Below are 21,032 nucleotides of genomic sequence, written 5' to 3' on the forward strand. Positions count from 1 at the left end.
ATGCTGGAAAAATGCGCGCGCACACACACACACACACACACACACGCGCACGAATTTTCACCCCATCACACACGTGGCCTCACTTGTAGAAGATTAAACACAATTGAAAAGCCCAAACGCCAGAGGTTCCAGCAGCGAAGAGCCCGTTCCCAACACTGGTAGCCGCACCTTTATCCGCAGGCTTGACGGTCGCACGTCTCAGAGTACACTGGCCCTCCCAGAAACAGCCCACTGGTGCGGACACACGTGCGCGCAGAGCTCGCAAGCCAAGCAGCCAGAGGGGAAGCAAGGCTCCCGGGGCTGGGGGCAGGGCCCGGCGGGCTGGCGCGTCGCGGGGCTGGGCCTCGGCGCCTAGGGAGGAGACTAGGGGCGGGCGCGGGGCGGCGCCCGGCTCACGTGGGCGGGTGGGAGCCGCTGAAGGTCCGCTTGGGAGACTGGTCTGTCCTCTCGCGCGCGGCGCTGGCCCGGGCGGCGGCAGCGGAGGAGGGAGAGAGGCGGCGGTGGCGGCGGCGAAAGAGGAGGGGAGGACGGGGGCGGCGTCGGACTGGAGCCGATCAGCAGTGCGAGCTGCCCGGGGCGCAGTCGTGAGCTCGCCCGACGGGCCCCCACCCCCGAACTACAACCTGCCGTGCCAGGCTCTGCCCGAGTCCGTGCCCCCACGGGGAGCGCGCCGGGGCTGCCCCCCGAATGACGGGCGGAAGGTTCGACTTCGACGATGGCGGCACCTACTGCGGCGGCTGGGAGGAGGGCAAGGCGCACGGGCATGGCATCTGCACGGGGCCCAAGGGCCAGGGAGAGTACTCTGGCTCCTGGTCGCACGGCTTCGAGGTGGTCGGAGGCTACACCTGGCCCAGCGGCAACACCTACCAGGGCTACTGGGCGCAGGGCAAGCGGCACGGGCTGGGGGTGGAGACGAAGGGCAAGTGGATGTACCGGGGGGAGTGGTCACATGGTTTCAAGGGGCGCTACGGGGTCCGGCAGAGCCTGTGCACCCCCGCCCGCTACGAGGGGACCTGGAGTAACGGGCTGCAGGACGGGTACGGCGTGGAGACCTACGGGGATGGAGGTGAGCGGCGTCGCGGGCGTCTCCGCGGGCTGGCGCGGTGGGCTCTTCCCGGGCTGCGGGGACGTGGGGAGAACGCGAGGCGTACGTGTCCGGAAACCCGCCAAAACACCTAGGGAGTCTGCCCTCCCTCTCGCCCTCCTCCCCATCCCCGGGAAGACCACTTGGGCATGGGGCTGGGTCGCGAGTGTTTGCGGCTCTCCGGAGGACGGGGTGTCCATACCCCGGGAATTAGGCAGGCGTGCAGGTACCTGGCGGGGGCCGGAGCCGCACTGCCCCAGGAGTGCCGGGCAGGAGAGGACGCTGTCACTTGAGCCTGTCACATTACGTTCCTGATCCCTCCCTCTCCAGGCTGGGTTTGAAATCGCCACTCCGGAGGAGTTAGAGGGACGCCTTGAGCTGTGTGGCTGCCTGTCGGTGCTGACCGCCCCGCGGTTTGGTTTCACATAGTCTCGTATTTCGCTTCTGGTCCTCCAGTTAGCCTAAAGATAGAAGCCAGAACCCCATAAGTAGGATGTTGGGGAATTGGACCTTATTGAGGGTGTATTTTCTAGAGCCCTAGTTACAGGCAGCAAGCGACATTCCTAATTTTCTCCCTAACTTTCACTTGGCTCCTTAAAGTACTTTTGAATCAGCAGAACTGTAATCTTTACTGACCTGGAGATCTTGGGAAAATACTTTAAGAGAAATCGACGGAGTTTCCATTAAATATTTAAATAGGTTAAAGAGTATGCTATATCCTCCATGTACATTAAGGGGTGTGGCCTAAAAAGTAAGCCTGGATGCGATTTAACAAAGTTTGCCTTTGTTATGTATGTTATAGGAGTGAGTGGGTTCATTTTTTTTCACTAGGAAAGCATACATTAGTGAAAAAGGGGCCAAAACTTGATTAGTTAATTTCTTTAAAAACAAAACTGGGAAAGACAAATAGGACTTATGTTTGGGCAAAGTTTATTTTCTGATAATAAACATAGCCATATTTAATTGAAAAGAATTGTAGGAGGCGATGTCACCTTTTGGAATTAAGCTCCTTCAGAGTTGGAAGATATTAAAGGGACCCAATTAAAACTTTCTCCAGCCCACTGAAATTCCCTTATGCTATTGCTTATGTAAAAGCTTATACAATTTGTACACCACTTGCTCAGAGAACTTGGGCTGTGTTTCAAATGCAAAATAGCAGAATGGTAGGATTTGGTTTTTTTTTTTTTTTTTTTTTTTTTTTTTTTTTTTTTTGATATCATTTCACCCTACAGTATAAAGGATATAGTTCTCGTGGATTTGCGGGGGGAGGTCTCTTAGTACTTTTTCTGTGGGCTGATCCCTGAATGCCTTGGTAGTTTGACAGGGGCCCTTTACTGTTCAGAACCACAATAAAATGCCTTGGGTGACAACCTTACAAATATCGTTTCTGGATTTTATTGGAAGCCCTAGCTCTGATATAATAAAATGCTGTGTTCAGCAATAAAAATTTTTGTTTTTTTTAATATGATCATTGTATAGCCCTTATTTTAAAGATTATAAGATAGACTTATTATAATTTAATTACAACATAGACTACCTTTAAACATTCAAACTCATTAAATGAAACTTGGTGATTTAGGGTATTTGTTATGCTTAGTAATCAAAACATAGCACAGTAATACCGATGTGTCTGTATTGTTTGTACAAAACCAAAATACATCTCCAGATAACAATCTGACTTCTGTTTTAAACCAACTTTGAAAATTTAAAAAGATAAAATTTGGCATCATCACAGTACTGTCGTTTTCTTTTTCTAACAAGCAAACAAACAAACAAAACCCTGGTATGCTATAATCAAGAAAAGATGTTAAACATGTAAGTCACTTTTGAATGCCTACTCTATGCTGGCTAGTTTCCTGGTTTTTCTCCTGTTAACACATTTTATCAGAAAATCCATAATTTAAAAACAATGGCCTAAATGGAACTATATTGATACAGTTAATTCATTCAGAGGTCCAACTAGGACTACCAGCTTCTCTACTCCTCAGTTAGCTTAGCCCTCCCTCCCTCCCTCCCTCCCTCTCTCCCTTCCTCCCTACATATAGTGACAGCAGGGAAGGAAGGACTAATCCCATGTGAGAACTCTCACTTGATTTCACTAGAGATTTCATTGTAAAGCCTCCCTGAAATAGAAACTCCCTAAATATTAAAAACTAAATACATCATATTCATGAAATCCAAGTCCAGATGCCCAGATTCTTTTGTGCAAATTCTGATCTGTTATACTTTATTATGAACCTACTATAAAGCTGTAGAAATCTAGGAAGACCCACTGTGCTATTTACGTATTTGAGACAGGGTTACTGTAGCCTGCACTAGCTTTATGCTGTGTCTCTCTGAGCAATAAGCATTCTGCCTCTACCTTTCCAGGACCAGGAAATATGCCATTCTAAGCATATACTTAAGTTTGGCACACAGTAGTCAAATTTGACTAAAATTCATTTTGGTTCAGAAGCTATTGACACTATTGTGTAGTAAAAGAAAAAAGAAAGAAAAATAAAACAGCAACAAAACACATTTGTTTGTATGTTGAACATGGCCTGGGTATTAGGAACAGAATAGTAAATCACAACTCCTTTTGGACAAAAGAGCTTGGAGACCACCTGCTTCATAGAGAAATAGGTCTTGTTTTCTAGGTGCCTTGACTAAACCAAACCTCTTTAAAATTTCAGACCAACTACTTAGATTTTGAACAGACTGGTTTCGGGTGGTACTGTGCATGTCCTGGAGAGATTTTTCTCCAATACTGTGATATTATAACCACTCAGAAGGGAAGGTCACTGATACCCTTGTTCCCTGCCCCTGTTTTTCTTGAGAGTTCCAAGGATATTTAAACTTTGTAATCCTTGCTGTTCTTTATAAACTGCCTGAGTGTTCAGGCAGGTTTTAGGGGAAGTAAATCCGGGTTTGGCTTTGGAGCTGTCTTTTGGAGGAAAGTGGCCATTAAGTTTCCATCACTGTTTATGATTTACTAAGATGTTATGGTTGTGTTTTAAAAGCATAACTACTTATGTCAAGTAGCATCTTTTACAAATTATGCTAGCAAAATCATTCTGTAGAAAAGTTAGAATGATAGAAATATGGCATTTTAACAAAAAATATTAAAGACAGTGGTTTGTTTTATTATGTGTATAAGGTTATATAGCTTTTATCCTACTATTAGGGTTCATCTAGGAACAGTCAAAGTTGAAAGTTATCAATAATTCATTGTTTTTTCCTACTGAGGCAGCAGTGTTTGGAGATACCCATTATTCAGTAGGAAGCTTATTATTATTATGAGGGGAAAATCCCACTAACTTTTTTTTTTAAACTGGGTTCCTCTGAATAGAGCAGACTGACCTAAACACAGTAGCTTTCTGCCTTAACCTTCCAAGTGCTAGGATAGCAGGCATATACTTCCATACCCAGCTTCTGAAATGTTTGTATATAACAATCTTGCCCTGTTTTGAGAGCTGTGCCCTATCCTCTTTAGAAATTTATAGGCATGAAGTTAAGACTCTGAGTCTACTCAGGACATGGCAATTATAGTACCAGACCCGTTAGTATTTAATTGTTGCTCTGTTGTTAGTGTTTTATATAATGTAAATATGTCAGCAAGAAAGGGAAGGGGGGGTCTTGAAAATGACTTAGGAACAGTTCCTATTTATACAGTGACATAAAACATTGGACAGGCATGGTGTTGTGTGCTTGTAATCCCTACATTCCTAAGGCAGGAGGACTGAGAGTTCCAAGTCAGCCACACTACATGCTAAGAACCATCTTCAGAAATAATAGTATCATACAGCATGTCTTGTCGTGTTAAGAATACATGTACCGCAGTCACTGGAAATCTGCAAGGTAATATAAATTACAATGTATAGTCAAAAACAGAACAAGGTCATCACAGACTATAATCATGATTTATTTTCTTTGGCATTGGGAATTGTTAGGAGTAACACCAAAGTAATTACATATAAACTTTTTCCAGATAGCTCTTAGGGAACATACTAGGATGCAAAACTTGCCTTAATTGAAAGGACATAACCTTCACTTTGAAAATTCTGAGCTCCTTACTTTAGCCTTCATTGCTTCCAAAGTGCATTTAAAAACCTCTATCAGGCTGTGTTTTAAAAATGTATCTTAGTTATTAAGTAGAAGAGCTCTGAAACTATTTTTAGGGTTTATCTTATTCCTAAAAAGTATAATATTCATAGAAAAAGTGATCTGGGTCAACAGAATTTTAATGGATGCTGCTGAGTATTCCTCTGAGATTTGGAAATGCATCTTCCATCCTGTCAGTTCTTTAAAGCTCTTAAACATTATCTTCAGACAGCAAGGGACCACAGAACATATAAGCCACGAGTCTGAGACATTTGTCCTCCTTTGAAAGTAAGTTCCTGCCCTCAGATACTTCCAGTGTGATGAGACTCAAAGCTTTGGTAAAGACTAGGGAAACCCATAATGCCCGGCAGAAACCAGATTTAGCAAGTAATATGGTACTATGTGTCCTCCATTCTTTACCCCATCCCCACCCCACCTCAATATTCAACAGCTTGCCCTTGGGTAAGTGGAGGAAAAGCCAGGACAGCTTGTTGGACAACCATGCCCCAAGTATTCTGATTACTGTTATTAATGTTAAACCTGTGTGCTTTTTAGAATGTTATACCTGAGCATAAACCTAAAAGCCATTTTTTCTTTTTCAGCTAAATATTTGAAACCATGACTAGAATTGATTTTTTTTTTCCGGCTGTGGCACTGCCTTACTCTGATGCTTTCAGGCAGGAAAAGATGATTTCTAATGATCATTCCTTTTGTATTAGGAAAAAAAAAATGGTTCTCAGCTCTGAGGGTGTAGCTCTCTGATGGAGCTAACCTAGAGTGTATAAGGTCCTAGATTTAATCCCCAGAGAAACACATACCAAACGGCGGTTCCTATGGATGCCTATTATTCGTAAAAATAAATAAATAAATAAATAAATAAATAAATAAATAAATAAATAAATAGCAGAAGGCAGGCAATCAGGAAAATTTATACATTAAAGCCACGAGAGTCAAAGTTACCAGGTAGAGGTTCAGAAATTGATTAAATTTGTGTGTTAAATTTGACCCTGGCCCTTCCTGCCCAGGGTACTGTACTGTCAGTATGCATATGTGGTCCCTGAAGACTCACACTATGCCGATCTTCTTTCTCGAAGGTACCTACCAGGGCCAGTGGGCTGGAGGCATGCGGCATGGCTACGGTGTACGCCAGAGTGTGCCCTATGGCATGGCCACGGTGATCCGCTCCCCACTGCGCACCTCCCTGGCCTCGCTGCGCAGTGAGCAGAGCAACGGTAGCGTGCTACATGAAGCTGCCGCCGCAGCTGCAGACAACCCGGCTGGCACAAGAGGTGGCTTTGTGCTCAACTTCCATGCGGACACAGAACTGGGCAAGAAGAAGGGTGGCCTCTTCCATCGGGGCTCCCTTCTCGGCAGCATGAAACTCCGCAAGTCCGAATCCAAGTCTTCCATCTCCAGCAAGCGCAGCTCGGTCCGCAGTGATGCAGCCATGAGCAGAATCAGTTCTAGCGATGCCAACTCCACCATTAGCTTCGGTGATGTCGACTGTGATTTTTGCCCTGTGGAAGATCATGTGGACGCCACTACCACGGAAACCTACATGGGCGAGTGGAAGAACGATAAGCGGAATGGCTTCGGCATCAGCGAACGCTCCAACGGCATGAAATACGAAGGCGAGTGGGCCAATAACAAGAGGCATGGGTACGGCTGCACCGTGTTTCCTGATGGCTCCAAGGAAGAGGGAAAATACAAAAATAATATCCTGGTCCGTGGAATAAGGAAGCAGCTTATACCAATAAGAAATACAAAAACTAGGGAGAAGGTGGATAGAGCAATCGAAGGCGCACAAAGGGCGGCGGCTGTGGCCAGAACCAAAGTGGAAATAGCAAACTCAAGGTATGTAAATATAGAGCAGGTAGTTTGACATAAGGTAGGAATGGAGGCTTTTCAAAACGCTGCAGTTTTTGTCTGTCTGCTGATGGCATCACCGAATAGGTTCCCAGTACACTTGGAGGATGGGCAAAGGGGGAGAAGACTCCAAGAGAAACCATTTTCAAAAACTCTTTAAGGCACATAGGACACCTTTCTTTTTCTAAATTATGTCCCTAATATTTAACAACTTATTTTTAAAGGGTCCTCTGAAATATGCACTGCTTTGTGTGTATCAAAAGAAAATATCCCTTTATTTACAAACTTGTCTACAATATAAGTTATATATCTTTATAATGATATTAAGTTGAACATATTTACAACTCTCCAATAAGATTATTCTAATTTAAATAAAATGAAAAATCTGTTCACTGAGGCTTTCTAAGTGAAATCAGCTTTGAGAAAGACATAAGGGGTCTCGCTGAGGCCAACATAGAAGGTAACAAGACTCATGTTGAGAGCCAGAGTTCCTTCTCAGGAACAGACCAGGAGACTGAGACTGTGAAGGATTGTCCTAGCCTGGGCACAAAAGATTAGATCACTTGAGCATTAAAAGGAAAGGGCTGGAGAGAGCTTGATGTGGACAGACGGGCTTCTCACTGTGCCAAGGTTGGAAGAAGGTAGAGCAGTAGAAAGGAGGGCTGGATCTGCAGGAGGAAACCGGTCGGTAGGAGATGGACAAAGAGGTGCAGATGGGTGCAGAGTTTTGTGTTTGCAGTTTCACTCTAGAAACCAGGCTCTGCAGCTTGGCACAGGGGACAGACCACCTGGTAGGAATAGAGGTTTATTAAGCATAGGTACTATCAGTTAGGCAGGAAAGAAAGGGGTGGTTTTGCTTAGAGTTTTTAGTTTTACAGGTTAAGACTGGCCACTGTTGTGTGTGGCTTCAGTCATAAATTAGGCATAGAATACTTAAAAATCCTGTTTCTGCCTCAGTAATACTCATCTTATTAAATCTTCCCCTGAAAGCACACAATATCAGCACATCAGAGTCTTTATTGGTAGTACTGAATATAATATGCATACAATATTCAGTGAGTGACCCCATCCCTTTTGATCAGACCTTAGGAAATTTACAGCACTTAAACTTTCTTTAAAGATTTATTTATGTGTGTGTGTCTGCATGTGTGTGTGTGTGTGACCTCAAGGTCAGAAGAGGATGTGTGGAGCCCAGAAGTTGCAGCGATAAACAGGTGTGAGCTAGTGTGTGGGTGCTGGAAGCCAAAATCTGGTCCTCTACCAGAGGAGCACATATCCTTAACCTCTAAGCCATCTCTCCAGCCTCAGTATTTGAACTTTTAATGCTCAAAAAAAAAAAAAAGTAGCTTCATAACAGTTCAAAGTAATACTTCCAGAATTCTCAGTTTGGTTTGATTTGAATGCTCCTGTTGTAAGAGAACTGCTAGATCTGAAGCACTAATCGGAAAGTGAACCATAGTAACTTCTTAGCTCTCATGGTTTTTTCTCAACCAAAACTTACATGCTGCCCTCTTTCCTGAGTATCCTTTAGTATGACAGTTTTCTTTGTTAAACACTAGATCTGTGGGCATTTCGGGGTGCTTGGCCCATGCAGTCTTTGCTGACCCTCACTCCGTCTTGGAGCTGACACGGCACCCTCTGCTTACTAGGTCCTATCTCTAATTGGCCTGAGGCAATCCTGCAATCTTCCATTTGTTGATATCCTTACAAGTTAGGGACACACTACAAGCAAGAGTTCAGGCTTAGGGATGGGAGATAAACCTGTTGGGGACACTCCTGCAAATGATGTATTCTAAGCGTTGGTTTTTATGATTCGTTTATACTAGAGGAGAGCACCTAACTGAAATGAGCAGGCTTGCACACTGAGACTACCTATGCTTATCCTGACATTATAAAATAGTTGCCCAAGTTAGAGCCACATCTCTCGTGAAAGACTTGGAGAGATGTCTTAGCATGTAGTTTGGGAACATTGTATTACATAGTTAGTAGTCCGTGCATCTTTAGGCCTTATACTTTCAGCAGCTGAGATTTCATCAAGCATTTTAAAAATATTCATTATGCTAAGTGAAATAATCTAGTGGCAGAAGGACAAATCCTACTTAGACAGGCCATCAAACAGGTCAGAATGATAGCAGTCAGGAAGTGGATGAGCTGAGGAGTTACTGCCTAAGGGTCTGCATTTGAGGACATGTGAAATTCATCAGTTTAAGACATCTGTGCAGTGACATGCCTGGAGTTCATAGTATTGGATTGTGCACTAAAAAATATTTTAAGAGGGCTGGAGTTTTGTGAGCTACTTTTGTTTTTGTTTTGCCACAACATAAAGATGGTATTTAGATGACAAATCAGATAAAAATTAAAACTAAAAACACTCAACTAAATGTTTATATCTTCTTTAATTTTTCCATGCCCTTCCTGGATGCAATAAATACTTCAATGTAGACTTTTGGCATTATTTTTGGAAAAAGTGGCTAACAAATTGACATTTCCCATGAAATAGTTAAGTTTGGACTGACATTTTCCATGGAATGGTTGAGTTTAAGGTTCATGACATAGGTAGATAATAAACAACCCAGAACAGATAGGCGATATGAAGATAGATGGCTTACTAGCACATTAGTTCTTTTAAACATCAACAATAGAGCCCGAGAGATAGCCCAGAGGATAAAGGTACTGACCACTAAGCCGCCTGATAACCTGAGTATCTGGATCCCCTACAAGCTGTCCTCTGACTTTCACACACATGCCCACATAAACACACACAAGCAAATGCTTTTTTTTTTTTTAATTTAAAGTCAAAACTATAAAGGATATGGGTAATTTGTTGACCCATAGAACTTTTCCTCAGGTTTCTGCTCTGGTTCAAAAGTACTATAAAAAGTGACATTCTTTTTCTTGTCTTGATTAGGGTAAAATTCATCATCAGTGACTAACACGGGTCTCAGCTTGGTTGCCTACAAAATATTAAATAGATAAAGAGCAGCTGTGATTATTTCAAGACATGCGCATGCTTAGCCACCTCTCAGCTTCCATGCCAACTGCTGCCCTCAGCCTCCCTGCTGTGTAGATGGGCATATCCTCTGAGAGACTGTCAAATCAGCAAGAACTATGCCAGCACCCAAACCTAGGCCCCAGGTCTTTCCTTCACCCATGTTTACCCTTTGATGGGACCTGACCAGCTGGGCACGTTTTTTGACTCACTGAAATAGTTACACCATTATACCTGAAATTGGATCTCTTACAGCATTGGGCTTGCGTGATACACTTTGGTTTGTATAGAAAAGAATAAAGATGGCAGCCCCAGAGCTTAAAGGGCTATGATATCTTATGCGATGCACTCCCCCTCTTTCAGAGATAATGAGGCTTTTGCAAGATCCCTCACTGTCCCTCTGACTGACCTGCTACCAACACCCAGTGACTATCCTCATAGGGCTTTCTGCCACAGTTCCTTCTGGATGCTTCTCCTTTCATCTGTTTCTTATTCAGTCGCTATTTACTCCATGGCTCCCATAATTCCTTTGGTGAGAGGCTCCATCCACTCCTGCTGCTAGGGAAAGATATTGTAAGGAAGGAAAGCATTTTTTTTTTGAAGGAACAAGAAGTAACCTTTACAGAGCCATACTTCTTTAGAAATGATTGATATTCAGGAGGAATGCAGTCAAAAGCAGAGTTTTGTGATAAGCTGAGTCTTGGAAAGCAGTCCTCATAGAAGAGGAATGACACCCTGGGAGAGTGTGAGAGAACAGGAGAGAGCTCCATGGCTTTAAAACCCCTGGAGGTGGGAGTGTGAGCTTATCATAGCTTCAAGAAGAGGGAGGGATGTGATGGGTTAGAGCTCCCAGGAACTCTTCATTCTGCATACCTATCTTGGCCCCAGGCACAATTCACTAAGGCTAATGAGTCTCACTGGTGTGTGGCTAGCCAGGTTTTAGTCTTGAGATATCAATGACTATGGGACTGTTGGTAATTATGGGTAACAAGAATGATGGCTGCCACCATCAATCACATCCTGACTGTCAGAGCAATGTCTGAACACATAAAGTCAGGAAGATCAGAGTGATCTCTGCTGTGTTGTCGCAGGGATGTCTATGGAAAGTGCAGAAGCAGAGCGTGTGTGGAGGGTCTCAGGTTCAGGTGACCTGATGTACAGGTCACTTTGCTGTGTTTATCTTCAGAACTCCAGGGCAGATTTCACACTTACCAGTTGTAGACTAAATATGAAAGTGTTTCATACTTTTCTGTAGGATTTTTAAAGCCTGCTTCCCATACTTTTACAGCTCTACCTATCCTCCTAAGAGTGAGTCAGTTATGTATGTCTCTTTTGTGGGAAAGCCCCCCAACTTGGGCCTGGTCAGTGTTGCAGTCCACAGTCAGAGGTCAGTATAATCTTCAAGGAAGTTACCCAAGACCTATTCTCTCTACCCTACTTCCATCCTCCTCGGCATAAAGTTCCCATGTTAATCTTGGCTGTCATTACATGACGGACATATGTTGAATCTCTCTCTCTCTCTCCAAGTGAATTGAGAGGAGCTGACCCCACTCTGGTCCCTTTTGTGTCCCCAGCATGAGCTTTGACCAGGGAATAGTGGATAGTTAATTAAATTCTCATTGCTCAGGGTTCTGATATGATTTTGCAGTACACTTAGAACTATAGTTTAAAGCAAGAAAATGCAGTGCTAATAATTTGCTCTGCCATAATTTGATAGATGAGGAAGATTAGAAAATGCAGAACTGAGCGGCACAGGTACTCCTTTTCCTCATGAAACCAACAAGATCATAAGGTCTGGCTAATGGCCAAAGCTAAGCTGTAAGTTGACAAGATATATCCATTCTCAATGGAGGTTGAGCTGGTCCAGTAATAAACTAATTTCTCTACAGATTCACAACCTCCAGGAATTCAGTGCATAGTGATTATAATAACATAGATTCATTCTGTGCATTTGACAACATCAAAATATGTAGTGAATCAGAGTAAGAGAGCATGTTGTCTCCTAAGAGTGAAAGCTACCTGAGTATTAAACTGTCTTTATGGTTTTTTTTTTAAGTTTTTTAAGTTTCTGCTCCTTTCTCTGGGCCATCTTTTTAAACTGAATTATATCTGAGCATAACACATGAAGTTGGCTAGATTGATCAACCCTTTATAAAAATACTTCATCTAATTCACAATTCATTTGTAGGTAATTAAAATCCAAAGGTGTGTGTCAGTGTGCACTGCAGGTCTAAACTGATATTTTGTGGGAAATCCTCATTTCATGCCAAATTGTTGTGGAAAGTCAAGACACTGAAATTATCAAATTCTGTCAGAAGAAGAATATTCTTTTTCTTTTGAGAGTCAAAATGAAAAATTTGTGTTCCTCTTGGGTTCCACCCCCCCAGGGGTGGTATTATTATTGGGTCTTTTTTGGTTGGTTGTTTTGTTGTTGTAGTTTTTGCTATCTTAGTGGGCTTTCTGTTACTTAGTATTTGTGAAACAGCCCATCTCCTGTTTCAGCCTGCAAGATCTTGGCCTGACACTATCCCACGTCTTATTTTTAAGAGCAATTTCATGCTACTTTTTGTAAGTTCATGTACTTGTTGTTGTTGTTGCTTCTTCCATTGGAGATCTAGCTAAGTCTTAGTTTTTGCATGAAGAGGAATTCCAGTGACTTCAAAACTAACTTAATGAGAAGGCTACTCAACAGACTACACATAGACTTTTTCTGCTGAGCAGAGCATGGGGTATTATCCTGCCTGTCTGCCAGTGTTCTTCACATCGTTATACCTATGCACTCTCTGCCAAGTTGGACTCTGTGTGCACAGTGCCAATCTGCTCCATGAAGCTGAGAAAGTAGATCTGTATCTAGCACTTGCCTAACAGGCATGAGGCCATGGATTTGATTCTCTGCATCACACACACAAGAAAACCCCATTTCCAGGCTCTTTTCTCTATGGAGTCAACACATAATCCATAGGCAATTATCTTTTTCACAGGAAGGAAAATAAGCAATTTTAGAAGATATAGTTTTCTTTACTAAAGAATGCCCATTCCTGGAGGAGGAAAAAAGGAGCTGGCCCTAACTTCTTCCCACTTACTTGTCTATGGATTGTTTAATGATAGATATGGCCTTCTCCATATCAGGGCCCCAAAGCTGTCCCCAGAATCCTAGGACTGTGGGTGTGCAGAGAAAACAGTTGGAACCAGAAAGATGACCTCTCAGGGACAGTTCTGTCCTGCCCCCAAGCCAGGAGTGAGGCTTAGCTGTTAGAGGGCTGGGAGGCATAACTCAGGGACACAGAGAAACTACTGTGACAGTTCTGTCCCTCAGCCCTGATGTTACATCACTCAACTACTATTTAACAAGCCATTGCACACAACTCAAGAACTTACTGCTAGGAGGGCCTTCTCATACTGTCATTAGGCTGTCTTGATTCTAAGGAACGTTCTTTCAAAACCTATGTCTTGGCTTATTAGGAAAACCAAATCTTGGCTTATAAGGAAACTCTGAGCCAGTGATGTAGACATATGTTTTGATACAGAAGTAGAGGTAATCAAATAACAACTTAGTGAAAATTAATTTGGGCTTCAATCAATGGCACACTGTTAACCAGACTCTGAGATTCCTGCAGTCATTCTTTCTAAAACTCAAGCCATAAGCATGGCTCTCAATTTGACTAAACAAAAGGCAAAGAGAAGATGTTTTATGTGGTGTGACTGGATTTGAGGCAATATTTAATCCCACAGAGATGTGTGTGGTGAGAGAAGCAGCTTTGAAAACCAGAGAAAAAACAAGCTGAAAGACTGCAGTCACAAGTTTGAGGTCATATGTTGACTTTCGACTGTTCCGTCTCATTTAGTGTGAACTAGACCATGTTCCTGGTATCTAAATATGAAGAATTGAAGCAATATCATTTAAGTATAGCCTTCATTTATAATGTCTCTGGGAAGCCCCTCAGAATTGTGACTGCATCCTCAACTCTGTGCTGTGTATACTCCGACATCAGCTCTGTGGCAGAGCTGCTTGCCTTGTGGGCAAGTGGCAAAATCTCATGTGCAAGTGAGTACAGCTGTGGCCTCCTCCCAGCAGCAGCTGCCAGCAGCCCAAGCTCCCCCACTCACAACTTTCCATTATGGATTAAGCTGACTCTGCCAGTCTCTCCTTACTCAAGACACCAAACTGGACGCTTGCAAGACTAGTGCCTTGCAAATCTTTGAGATGCTTTTCTTATTATAGATGAAATATGAACATTGTGTTTAGGAACAGGATCCAGCAAATGCCAAAGGTATTTATGTAAGTCATTCAGCTTTAGTACAGCAGCCTCCTGAGAATAAAATCAAATCAGCTTTTCAGAATTTTGACCTTCTGTTTTAGTTGGTGTTTCACATTTGTTCTATAATATGCTAAATTCAAGCTAAGCTGCTTTCTGAGAAATTTAATTAATATGTAAGAAGTCAAGACTGGCTTCAAAGTGCTGTTCTCTTCTGACAGTATTCTTAGGAGTTCCATGTGGGCCAGAAAAAAACCTATTAAAGCCAACTGAAGCCTGTGTGTGTGTGTGTGTGTGTGTGTGTGTGTGTGTGTGTGTGTTCACTCACTTTCTATAACTTTTAAACAATTACAGAGCTAATAAATAATTTTCATTTGATTTTTGCTATTTTTAGTCAACTTTGAGTTAAGGTTAAAAGTTTTGGAAATTTAATGGTATCAAAATAATCAAATTTTGGTTTTAATTGCTAGAAGTCTTTTTCATTGTATTACTACTGCACTGGTATGAAATATTAATTTGGTTTTTTAATTTCAAGATGCCATACTTTTTTCATGTATTAAGGGTTTGAGATATATTTGAGGCACCGTTTAGTCAGAATACATGGAAGATACACCACCAAGGCTAGCAATTTAGGGCTCTGGAGTGAGAGTGATGCCCCATTAAGCAGTTGGCATTCGTCATCGTCATACCAACTCTGCCCAGTCCTCCCCATCTCCTTCCTGCTCAGCACTTGAAAATCAGTGGATTCATTGTGTGCCTTCCTTACCTGTCATGTCTTACTATGTTCAGTAATACTTTCATGTGAAATCTCAGAAAATAGACATCCTACTTTGTTTTCTGTTGTGATAAAATACTGACCAAAACCAACATAGAGAGAAAAAGTTTATTTCATGTGCTAGGGAAGAACTTGGGGAAATTTACCCCCGACTTCCACAGCTCAGATCCCAGCTTTAAGGAACCAAGATATTTATAGGTCATGCAGAAAAAGGAATCCTGTGCATGTGTTTATAGACACACCTTTCTAAAAGGGACAAGACGAACAAGTTTCACATCAAATGGCTAGAAATCTATTGCCTCAAGATGATGTAATTCAGGTATTTGAAGTTGTGGAATTATGCTTTCTAAGATTTGTGCTCAGGAGACCTCCTACTCAGTGAGCAAGAACTGTGCTTTTGGACTTTTTTTTTCTTGACTATATCCTAGAACAAAATATTGTCCTTGAAAATTATTATACTACAGAAATACCTTGAGCAAACATTTATGTAGTCCAAGCTCTGTCCAAATATGGTACTAAGCCCTGAGGATAAAGAGATGAATAAGAAAGAAAACCTGTCCTTAAAAGCAAACACCCAGCCCAGTGCACAGTACTACTGTGTATCCGGCAGTGGCCATGGAGGATCATCCAAGGAGGCAACTGACACAGCCTTAGCAAGTTTGTCACAGGTACTTGACTGTGGACCCTTCACAGTCATCATTCTCTAGCCATCGTATCTCCACATCAAACCATCCTGCTTTGTCTAACCTCTCTTAGAGGGTTGTGGTTATATTCCATATGGAAAGTAACTAAGTACAGAAACTGAGTAACTGTCCCCACCTTTCATTTTGTTTTTTGAGATAGGATCTACCGTGTAGCCCTGGCTGTCCTGGAACTCACTCTGTAGACCAGGCTGGCCTTAATCTCACAGAGATTCCTGTGCCTCTGCCTCCTAAGTTCTGGATTAAAACTGAGCGCCACTATACCCGGCACTAAAAATGTCTGAAGATAAATGAACTTGATCATCATAATCTTGGTAACAGAATTTCATGTGATGTATGGAAACAAATGTGTTGGTCACTGTAGGCACTCTGCTTCTCTGGCACACAAAATCTTCCCACCCCTACTTCCTAGACTTCCCCTGAGCCTTACGAAATTCTCAACACACACACACATACACACGCACACTAAGTTTAGAGAGTTAAATTATGTTTAAAATATGTTAGAATTTTGAAGGGTAGTGAGATCCTCTTAGGAGTGTTTGAATTCAGTGATTTCAAAGTCAACGATTTGATTTGTAAATTAATTTTGGTACTGTTTTCAGATAAAGCAGTACAAACATCACTAAATGTGTCCTCTATGCTCATGAATCACTAACTCTGATTTTTCCTCTGTGGCTGTGGATAGTACACTGGCTGATACCATTCAGCCATATGAAGAGCCAATAAATCTTGATCAGTTACCTGGTCCTGGAGCTGTAGCTTGACTTGACATTTATCATCTCGTCTAATTCCCCCATCCCTCCCCTCCCCACCCCCACCATAACTGCATCTGTAAGAAATGGAGAATTAGAAGATCACAAAACAAGCGTGTAATAGATCTAGGCTGAGGCCCAAGTTTCACAATCTCCAAGTTTTGAAAATTGGGCTGGGTGTTTTTTCTGGAAGTTGTGTGCCTCCTTAGGTTCATAAAGGCTGACCTGGCAGGGAGCAATAGTATTGTAGTACAAAACAGATCATACCTCAAAGAGATCATTTGAGCCAAACATGAGTGACCAAAGCCCAACAACATGGGTTCAGATTGCCTCACGTGACATGCTGCATTGTGGTGGAAGCAGTTACCTGAACTAATAATTACAAGGGGATTAGTCACAAAGATTTACTAAATGTACCAGTGGAAACTACAAGTAAGACGGTGACAGCCAAGCTGCTCTAGGTTTCAGATGCTACCTGATGGCTTCTGGATTGGTAGAAGCTAATGGCCTGCTAAGTACTTGTCAAGCAATTTATTTCACAGTTATAAAGATGTTATGTCCGACACAGAGGTGAGCAATGGCTAATAAAGAGAGGAATGATAGCCTAAGATGATTTGATCCTGGATCTACAGTGTTCCTAGTGTCTACAACCATGAAGTTCTAATAATTACTCACTCAGCTTTGTGGGATCCTCAATGTGGATATGGCTTTTTTTAGTCCTAGAAGCTTAGTTTTTGTTATTTACTCTCAGATTACACCTTGCTACTATTTTGTTAAACAGATGCTTTTCGTTGAATATCCACAATTCTTGCAGGCCCAATGTAAGCAGATGTTTAATATAATAAGGTACATTTAGGGGAGGGGGAATCATGAGAAGGCTGAGGAGAGAGGGCGACTGAGTGTCACTAAGACCTGTCTATGAAGAGTGAGGGGGATGAGGCAAGAAGCACATAGTAGCAGAGATGCTGGAGACTGAAGAAAGATCCAGACCAATGCAGTGGAAGGAAAGTGCCTGTGTGTAATCATACAAGTGATTGGATTGTATCGTTTCGAAGGTAGTGGTATTGCCTCTGGAGACATCGTTTCTCCTTCCCTGAAGCCCATCACATGGAGAACATAAGAGTTTCTCTTCTTCCTCCACTACACAATGAACATTTCTCAACATGAGGCATAGAAAGAAATTTTCACTCCTCAACCTTCCCAAGGTATCTTAAAGCACACTGAAGGTTAGGAAATAGTGGTTGGTTTATGTTGAGGGACATGATCTAGAAGGTTTGCAGACTGAAGAAAGTCTTTGAAGTTCTTTGTAGACCCACCAGCCTGTGAAATGGATGGTCTGACTGAAATGGAGGAGAGATTCAAGTAGACCCTTATCTGTAAAAGAGACAAGGTTTTGTTAGGTTTTGTTTTATAAAGTGGTTATTTTGTGCTTATATTTATATTTATTTTTTAGAGAACCAATTTTTATTTTTTCACATGCATGTCCTTATATACATTGACTGTCTTAGTCATGGATCTCTTCTGTATTTCCTTGTTCACAATATCAACCTATCATGGTTTTGTGTGTGTGTGTGTGTGTGTGTGTGTGTGTGAGAGAGAGAGAGAGAGAGAGAGAGAGAGAGAGACAGACAGACAGACAGACAGAGACACAGACAGATAGACAGAGACAGACAGAGACAGACAGACAGATACAGGCAGACAGACAGAGACAGAGACAGAGAAAGATTTTTTGTTTCCCATCCTCCTTACCTCTATTGTTGCCTTCAATTCTTTTGGAACCCTCCTTTCCTTCTCACACCCAACCTCCGTCCCTTGCAACTTTTACTTTATGATATATGTGTGCATTTATAGAGATTTTAATTATCACTCTAGTCAAGGGTAGGGATGGTGAAATCTTATCTTGTATCTTGACCACTTAACAAGACTTGGTAGTCTGGAAGTAGTGAACTAGAATCAGAAGCAACTCTAAGATGTGTGTCTGATGCTCTAATACCCCTGTGAGGTTAGCAAAAGACTTCCCAGACTTTTTTCAAATATATGAAAGAAGTCATCTTTCCGATTATTTTTCTTTTTAGTAACATGAATCAGATTGCTAAAGAAACCTCAAGATTCCTCTCCTTTGTCTGGTTTTTGAACCACACTTAACATTTGATAGAGAAATTACTCAGGAAATAGAGTATAGGGTAAAGCAGCCTGACATTCCTCTTTTCTAATTTCAGATTTATCCTCAGTCAAAAGTTGGTAGAATGAAAGGGAACAGGCTATATTAGGTAACTTTTTAAAAGAGATTATTGTGATTTTCATTCAGTTTTAAATCTTGATAAAAATAAAAACAGTGAGAATGAAGCTTTACAAATATTTCAACCTTACTACATCATTGCTATAACTTGTACATTGGTTGGATACAGAAAAAAGGAAAAAGGCATTAAATAAGGCACTACCCTGGCATAGTCCTTAGTAAATGTGACATGGCTGCATATAGGTCTCATTGGTTGGAAGGATACCCTCTAAACAGCTTTATTCACTTCAAAAAAATCCCTGTCACCTCACTGGCCAACAGTGGCCAGAAAGCCCCTCATGTCATTTGCACCCACTGTGCTTAGATTCTTCCCTTACATCTGGGTGAACATCTGTTTTATCTGAACACGGTTAATCTCATTTTGAGTGACTATAATAGTGACTGGGGGGAGCCACCTGTGTCAGCACCTTTCAGAGAATAACAGAGGTCTGCAGAGAAGGTAGGGTGGTTGAGGACACACTACAAGATGGCCTTCAAACCACTTTCAATATATCCAGAAAACTCTGCTCGCACTGCTTAACAATCTTCATTGGCCATCCTGGAATAAGCCTCCATGGTGGCGTTCAGCTGAGGAAAACTTCTTGTGTGGAGAACCATGTTGAAGAAGGACTCATCCATCCCTGGTCTCCCCTCACCAGCTTGATAGAGGTGTCTTCCTAACCATCTGGCAGTTTGTACTCTGGTTCTCTTTAGGTTCTAAGGCTTCTGACCTAGTGTCCTTCTCAAGGTCTTATCCAAATTCTAATAGCCTCTAACGATATGTTGAATCTCTCAATTGTTCTTGTGCAGAAAACCTTTGAGTACGTGTTCCTGAGTCCCTGCTCCCTGTAAACCCAGGCATCATGGTATGTAGAAGGCATGAACAAGGCAAGAGTAGACTCTTTCATATTCCCACTCAACTCTGACTTGATACCTTTAATTAAATCCTTACCATACATGGTCTTAAAAGCTGCCTTCATTTGTTGCCTGTTGTCATTGGAATGGCAGGACATAACATCCACAATTTCTTATCTGTCCTAATCCCCTTCATTGCTTTTCAGAGTTACTATATTTCTCATTACATCAAATGAGAGGTTAGTTGGCTTGTCCTTTGAGTGTCCTGAGTAATTGTAGCAAGCTGACTAGGGTAAGGAATTTGTCCTCTAAGGTACTGAGAAGCCATCTGTCCTCCAGGAAAGCCACCTGATACTGGATCCTAGGCGATTCATGACCATAAAACTGTGCAAGTGGATATAGATGGCCTGAAAAGCCTGCTTCACCAAGTGGGACCTCAAAGCTTTGACCTCTAGGATATAGTAGCATGTTCCCTGACTATGGGGCACCAGGATAGCCCCCAGGAGTTAGGTAGCCTCCAAGTGTACAGTGGTCTCCAGCTCCTCAGGAGCCACCACATCGTGCTGATAGGTAAGCACCTCCTCCCATTGGTATAAAGCCACTGGATGTGGATACTGAGGGAAACAGGACTTCTGACCTCCAAGAGTATATACCTGGAAAGAGGGATAGAAATAGTCCAGGTATGACATCCTGAACCAGTGAACAACATCCCACATTGTTTAAGCTCTTAGGAACAGGATTATGATTAGAGATATGAAAGCTAAAATCTCCAAAGTACCAAAAGCATGGCTCCAAAACTAGTCATTTGTTCATCTCAGAAACTGTTATTAAATACTTGCATGTTCCACATTGAATTAGACATGAGGGAAGAAAAGGAAGTGTGAGCCTGCCTCCCACCACAAACTAAGAGTTAACACAGATGAACGGAAAGCAGTTTATACAGCACATGTTTATTAGTACTCCACCTTACTTTACAACAGTCCCAAGACAGTTTGCACAAATATTGAGCCAGTTGTTCTTAGAGGAATTAAAAGTGAGTAGATTGACTTGTTTATCAGGCTGTTCCAATGGTTCTGCTGTACATGGCTACATGGCCCAGTAACTTTTCTTCATACTGCAATACAAACTTGACAGTACAAACATATCTTTTTCTTGGCGTGCTAAGCATTAAATGAAGGGCCCAAGCATGCTAGAGAAGTGCTCTAGCTGTGCACTGCTTCCAGAGCCAGCAGAAGTTCACTTTCTGCTTTTCAGTGGGTGACTTTCAACCCATTACTATATTACTGAAATCTGGCTACCAAGTAAGGAGATAATTGCTGCTAGTGTTTAATTCCACAGGTGAAAACCAAAGTAAGAAAAACATACTTGGGAACTGGTTTTGTGGTTTGGTTTGGTT

General features: G+C 42.2%; 1 protein-coding gene and 1 pseudogene across 1 annotated transcript in view; one reads left to right on the forward strand and one right to left on the reverse strand.

Annotated features, from left to right (window-relative positions):
* The first annotated feature begins 544 nt into the window (after nt 1–544).
* Nucleotides 545–21,032, forward strand: part of Jph1 (junctophilin 1) — an 85,802-nt gene continuing 65,314 nt past the window's right edge. Inside the window, exons 1-2 of the mRNA XM_052175398.1 lie at nt 545–1,066; nt 6,259–7,018. Coding sequence (XP_052031358.1) covers nt 688–1,066; nt 6,259–7,018 — 1,139 coding nt within the window. The 5' untranslated portion in view covers nt 545–687. The remainder of the gene's footprint in view (nt 1,067–6,258; nt 7,019–21,032) is intronic.
* LOC127680944 (annexin A7-like) lies at nt 19,116–20,352 on the reverse strand (annotated as a pseudogene).

Source organism: Apodemus sylvaticus, chromosome 3 (assembly GCF_947179515.1).
Source record: "Apodemus sylvaticus chromosome 3, mApoSyl1.1, whole genome shotgun sequence".
NCBI lineage: Eukaryota > Metazoa > Chordata > Mammalia > Rodentia > Muridae > Apodemus > Apodemus sylvaticus.